We start from the raw sequence: 6630 nt of genomic DNA, 5'->3' as shown, positions 1-6630 counted from the left end.
GATACATTTCAAAAATTGCAATTTTAAGACATAAAGAGTTCAAATATGGCAAAAATAACTATATATTCTGAATCCTCATTAAATTTATATACTATATATTTATATAAACTGCAATAAAATAATTGATAAAAATTTATATTTTAAGGTGATGTAAACACCCAAACAAGTGGACCTGTCTCCCACTGGTGCATAGCATGTCTGACTAAAGTCAATTGAATATCATACCGTACCCTACCAATAAAACTTTTTTCTTTAGATTTATTGATTACATGTGTGCTGACATAAGTAGATAGTATAAACTGTTGACATTTTTTGGCTTGATCGGCATTTACTGATCATGGATCATTTTCTATCGGAAGACTTTAATTTTGATGAGTTTGGAGATGTGGATTTTCAAACTATGAGTTCAATAATGGAAACAGATTGTGATATTTTTGGAAATAAAAATGTCTCTGGCATTTGTGAAGGCGACAGTGACTGCATTGATGAATTTCTTAATTTGAATGCTGACAAGAGTACTCCTTCGGGGATTTTTATTGATTTTGATGAGAAACACACTAACTTGGTTAGTAAAACATGTTTTATTTCATGAACTGTGACACATTTATACTACATATGTATGAAATTGTATGAAGTGTCCTCGACAATGTTTTTTGCAATTTCAATGTCTAGGCTATATATATACTTGAAAAGTATTGACATTGCAGGCTATTTTTAAAATGTGTTTGTTTTCTAATATATCAATATTGCAACTTATTTTGTTATGGTAATTTATAAAGTGCAGTACCCACAGCTCATGGTCGAGAACAATGGCGCATTGTATCCAACCCTCCATACGAGGAAGGAACAAAATGATGATGAATTTATAAAAGGACAAAACTGTTCAATTTATGTTTAAAATTATACATTTTTTTTCATCAGGCTGTTACTTCTCCAGTTGCATCAGAGGAAGAAATGAAACGAAGGATACAACGTGTTGAGAGTGTCCAATTAGATCATGCATATTCATGTTGCAAACAAGAATCAGCAGACCTCACCACTCCCATGGCAGAAGTTTCTAATCAATCTCCATTTCATCACAGTGACAGTGGGATATCCACTGGTTCTGGGTTAGTGTTGTACTGTATTTTTCTATTTGAACTACAGTTGTTATGCGCCACTAAGACACTTTCATGCATGCTGTTCTTGTGGTGTTGGCATCTGACTTATTAAGAAGAAGATTAACAAAGTTTTAATTTATGAAAACTTCTTCCAACTCACTGTTTAAGTCCAAATATATCACATATTGAGGTATGCTAGTTTCTGAAGTTTTGTTTTAATTAGATACAACACGCAGTTATTAATCAGTTTATACATGTTTCATTATAAAAAAGAATGTCTACCAGTTTGTAGTGAAGGTTGGTATTGACCCAGCCAGCAAAAGTGGTCTATTTTACATTGATTTATCGTCTGCAGACATTGAATCAATGTAAAAAGGACCAGCTTTGCTGACTGGGGAAATCAAAAGTGTAATTTTTTTTCAGATCTATTACTTCTGACTCAAGTGAAAGTGGTTCGCCTTTTGGGAGCTCAGAAAGTTATTCAACCAAGCCATTGTCTGTCGCACACTGCGATGCTAGTAACAACTCAGACACCACACCCATGGATGATGTTCCTCAATTTGACTTTTCCAACATTGAGTTAGACCAACTAACCACAACATCTCTTGATATGGATTTGAAAGCCTTGTTCAGTCAAGATATGTATCACAGTTCCCAGTCCACACAAGTTAATGCATTCAATAGTAATGCGTATCATCAACAAGAAAACACATCCTATGATGCCAGCGAAAGTTCTGCTGAGTCGACACATTCCAAAGACGAAATTCGACCTTTCAAACTGCCAAGTTATCTCAGTAATGAATCTAAAAGAAAATCTGGAGTTTGCATTGATTTGCCAAACTTTACACCCCTTATTCTCACAGGTAGATGCAGTCATGAAATTACATTTGGTATTGTTTAGCAGCTCTGTCAACAATAATAAAAAAAATGTAATTTTAATATTTTCAAGCCTCATTGATAAAATCTGCATTGGCTGCCAATTAGGTGGTTTATTCCTAGGTTTCAACACAACAAATTTCCATGGTTAAACGAAAGGCAATGTATTTCCTTGTCTTATTACATTTCATTTTGTCTTGATAGTTATTTCCAGCAATGCTGCACTTATGCTGTGAATTTTGTGTAATCTATTTACGTTTTTTTTTCGTGATACGCAGATGAAGAGAAAAAATTGCTTGATGATGAAGGTGTTAGCCTTCCAACTGACCTTCCTTTAACTAAGTACGAAGAACGGGTGCTGAAAAAAGTCAGACGGAAGATTCGCAATAAGGTAAAGTTGTTTCGTGCCTTTGAGACTTTGCTTTCAAGGACTGAACATCCCAGCCTGCAAAGCGTTCATTTCTCACTTTGTTTCATTGCTTTAATGCTTTACGTCGTTGAAACGATGTACAAAAGCAATTTGCTGGTAGGGATGGTGTAGCTGAATGCGTAGAAGGGTTCTTGTCATGTTTATGTGGTCAACGACAATAATTCAAATCGCTTTATTAAGGCGTATGTCAGAGCTTGTTTGTTCTACAAAAGCCAAGAGCCCTATAGAAACGTGTTGCTATTTTTATGGCAGTGTTGACTTTATGTGAACCCAAGCATAGCTTCCGTTTCTACTGCTGATCATCTAACCTTGAAAAATACAAAGAAATGCCGGGAGAAAAGGAACCCGCTGTCTGTTTCCATTCATCCATGCTACTGTATTTCTGCGAGATAATTTACAGATGGTGGCAGCCTTCCACCTACTCGACTTGTTACAGCAGCTGCAGCCATACTTACACCTCTTATCAATTGTAGTTGTATCAACACAAATCATGCCAGAAAATGTAGCCCTATTGTATTGTTATTAAACCGATTTTGATTCTTTTAGTTATCAGCAATGGCTAGTCGACAGAAGAAGAAAGATTATGTTGGAGGCCTCGAGGCCCGCGTGGCTCAATGCACCAACCTCAACAAGACCCTGTCTGAAAGGGTGCAGCAGTTGGAACAACAAAATTCAACCCTAGTTGAACAGCTCAGAAAAGTTCACGACCTCGTCAAAGTTAGCACGAGCAAAACAACCCAAGCTACAACATGCGTCATGGTAAGCCGCCGCGATTTTGCATACGTGTCACTTTATGTGACGACTAAGCAATTTCGAAGAACTGAAAAAAGATTGCACAGTAACTTGTCAAACACTCGTTAGTCCATGTTGTATGCCAAAGCAAACTTTTAGAGCAAATTATTTTTAGTCATCTAGCTCGTTTTTTGAAAAAAGTTATCTGAATTCACAACGAAAGAATTGACGTTGACCCAAAATTATTTCGTTTGTTTCATTCTGTCAATATATTGATGAAGCAATTTTTTTTTACGTTGCAGGTCATGTTGCTTTCGTTCGGCTTGTTTATAGCTCCAAACTATGGACCACTGAGCATCCAGTCTCAACCCGATGTTGCCGTCCCACAAGGCCACAAGACCCGGAAAGTTCTAGAACACCACCCGACAATTGAAGACGTGAAGAAGTTTGATCCAAGTGACGTCAGGTTACACAAGCGCAACGCTGATGTCGTCTTTGAGAAACCACTCACAACCAGTCACATGACCACCGATGACCGGACATTGACGATATCCATGGTACGCATGTCATTGAAATGTTTTTTGGTCCTTTCTGTGCTCGCCCCAGATTTCAAAATTGTTTTTTTATAATTTGATTCAACGTCTGTAGACATTGAATCAATCTATAGAGGACTACTTTTGCAGCTGGAGTAGTATCATTCAAACAGGGTAAAAGGAGTGGGTTATGTATGAGAACAGGTTGTACAAATGCAGTAGCACGGTATTGACAGCAACTGTTTTTTGAAAACCATAAACAGACATAACCCACCAACAACATTACTGTACATTTAACATTATAAAAACATGGTCATATCTGTTTATGGTTTTTTGAAAAGTAGCATAATTTTCTGTTAATTTAAGTTAGATGGTAAAAGGTTAAAATAACATTCACCATTTTTCAATTTGAAGATTTGTTGTTGTTCACTTTGATCAAAAATTTAACTTGTTTTGTGTTTTCTTTGAAGGAAATTGAAGGCGTCGCCATCAACCAAGTAAAACATGACAACGACTCATCTCAGAATGCGAGTGCGCAGTCATTAAAAGACGCAGACCTCGCCACTCCCATAACATCCGACAGAGTCGATGAAAACGTCAGTAAAATTGGTGCTAAACAATATCCTTCGCCGCACGATGACCCTGGACTGGCTGACTCAAGCCATCCTGGTGCAAGGTTCAATCACAAGCCGATCGTTTATGTTGACACAGGCGGTGAGGTATCGCATGCGCCAGTGGCTGTGGCGGCAGGTAGCGACGAAATGTAAATATTTAGTCGTACATTGAATGGCTTGTTGACTTGAGTAGTCTGACAAACGTGGCTTCTGCAATCTGTATCGGGTTTTGTGATCAGAAATGAGCAGGACCTGCTTTTAAAAAGAGTGATGATAAATTGTATAGCTTGTAAAAACGTACAGTTGATATTATGTACGTTTGTGGCAATGTAGGCAATGTACCCCCTAAGGGGCGTACTTCCTCAACTAGTTTGTCTAGTTACACGGTTGTCTTTTTATTACGCATATTTATTGCTGCTGATGAAGCTTGTTTAATGTTTATCGAATGGGTAATATTTACTTTATTTGCGTTTTAGTCGTTGTTCAATGTTTATACTTGCCACTATACGCAAGAATCGCTGAATATTCCAATTTTTCTCAATTTTGTGAAATTAAACCGTCGCAAAGGGTGTTCAATCATCACACGAATCCGTTCTCTTTATGTTCGGTATAAAGTTTGTATAACGTATAGTCGTATATCAAGCAAACCCGACCGCTCTGGTACCCCCAAAGGTGTGATATTTCCAGACAATAAAATCCGTCACGTTTACATTTAACCAACGTTGCAGACGTTGAATCAATGTAAAAGCGACAGATTTTGCCGAGCTTATAACTGCCCGTAAGTGACGTATCATGGTTTAAAGTTGACGTGTGGTCAAGATGGGCTTAGAAACCAACACAACAGACGTCATGTGAAAACTGACGTCATGTGAACAATGAACAACACAACAGACGTCATGTGAAAACTGAACAATGTTGTATCGCTGGAGGTTCTGTATTGGAGAATTTCCTTTCTGTTCTTATAGTGTGATTTTTGTGGTGTACGTTTCTCGTTTCTTCCTTGTCTATTGTACATTTTTTCCTTTTTTGCACTTTATTTTCGGTTTCTTAAATATATATACTGTAATCAACATGGAGCTACTTTATGTTGGTTTTGACGTTACTTTGACAGGTAGTCTTGCCAGACAATCGGAAGCGAGAAAAAGATGACACCACGCCAACTCCCAAAAATTTTGCTATGTCAATGTCAACCTCGGTGACAGGATCAGCTTATTTGAATTATTATTCCAGTGGCTGTTGAATACTGATATGCAAAATATTTAAAAATTGAAGGCATATGAACGTAGTTTTTCCAGTAAGGTTATTGTAGTCTAAAATACTCAATGATAAGACTGTTGAATAACGCCGACTGCGCATGGAGCCTGTATATTCATTCAATGGAACATGAAGTTGGGGGCACGCCAAAAACAAGCCCTGCAAACAAACCAACTTTCAAATGTTTTTAAAATAATCATGGTTAATTTTTTGTCTCATATGCTGTGGCCAACTTACAGCGTGGCCAGCAAAGATTATTATCTTAACTATTGTCACAATTTGCGCAAAAGTACAAGCATTTGATGCAGTTCTCATTGTGTTTGATGAGACGCAATCGAACAAAGACTACTTGAAACGCAATTAAATCAAACAAAGACTGCCAGAGGCGAACATTAACTTCAAAGCACAGTGAACAACTGACTGATTTTGTTGAAGATGAAAAGTTATTACATGATAAAGTAAATTACACCTTTTTATTGAAGCTAAGCTATAGAAGATTTTTAGCATCAATTCTATCGGTTTGTTTTAAGGTTTAATCAAAGAGTTACAAAGAAATATCTTCCTGCCAGTTGCTATTTCCATCATCATCAATTTCTGCCACATTGGCATGTAATGTTTCCCTGTGATGGGCAGAAATAAAAACGAACAATTAAATTCTACGCGTGGTGTCGCAGGTGAGTCAAAATAATGGGACGCCTGGCCAAGACACAAAAGTCGTTATTTTGTGTTTGTTATATTCACAACATAAACTTATTACATAACAAAAAGCTAGTTAACAACATTTCTTTCGATTGCTCAAAAATCACACTCAATCAAATACTAAACACAGACATGAGACATTCATTTTTGCAATTAAAAATGACGTCACCAATAGATGATTAGTTTTGTGCCTATGACCAGTAATTGGAAGGAGCAGTTCACATTTTTAGTATAAATGGAAATTCAAACCAACGGTGGGAATCTTTATTCTCACACTGAAAAACTCTTTTTAGAAGCTTCTTCCTCTTCTTTAGAAGCTTATTCCTGGTAGAATATGGATATCATGCTATCTTATCCTGCTGTGGGGTGTGTTTACCTGACAAGAAAGACAG

The 6630-nt window shown here is 37.0% G+C and overlaps 1 protein-coding gene across 1 annotated transcript; it reads left to right on the top strand.

The window, feature by feature from the left end:
• Positions 1-268: 268 nt before the first annotated feature.
• On the top strand, positions 269-5365 carry LOC145772210 (uncharacterized). Its single transcript, XM_082584057.1, has 7 exons — positions 269-565; positions 922-1109; positions 1524-1963; positions 2255-2367; positions 2953-3165; positions 3441-3695; positions 4142-5365. Exons 1-7 carry the CDS (start codon positions 338-340, stop codon positions 4436-4438), a joined length of 1734 nt encoding a protein of 577 aa, XP_082440183.1. The 5' UTR covers positions 269-337; the 3' UTR covers positions 4439-5365.
• Positions 5366-6630: the final 1265 nt, after the last annotated feature.

This window comes from Aplidium turbinatum, chromosome 6 (genome assembly GCF_918807975.1).
Source record: "Aplidium turbinatum chromosome 6, kaAplTurb1.1, whole genome shotgun sequence".
NCBI classification, from domain to species: Eukaryota; Metazoa; Chordata; class Ascidiacea; order Aplousobranchia; family Polyclinidae; genus Aplidium; species Aplidium turbinatum.
Note: the sequence above shows the minus strand (reverse complement) of the source record. Positions and strands in the feature narration are given on the sequence as shown.

What these genes read in the sequence shown, in the direction of transcription:
- LOC145772210 (XM_082584057.1), top strand. Translation starts at nt 338, where the DNA reads ATGGATCATTTTCTATCGGAAGACTTTAATTTTGATGAGTTTGGAGAT. An exon ending in ATGAGAAACACACTAACTTG is followed by an intron (nt 566 to 921) that starts GTTAGTAAAACA and finishes TTTTTTCATCAG; the next exon opens with GCTGTTACTTCTCCAGTTGC. An exon ending in TACACCCCTTATTCTCACAG is followed by an intron (nt 1,964 to 2,254) that starts GTAGATGCAGTC and finishes CGTGATACGCAG; the next exon opens with ATGAAGAGAAAAAATTGCTT.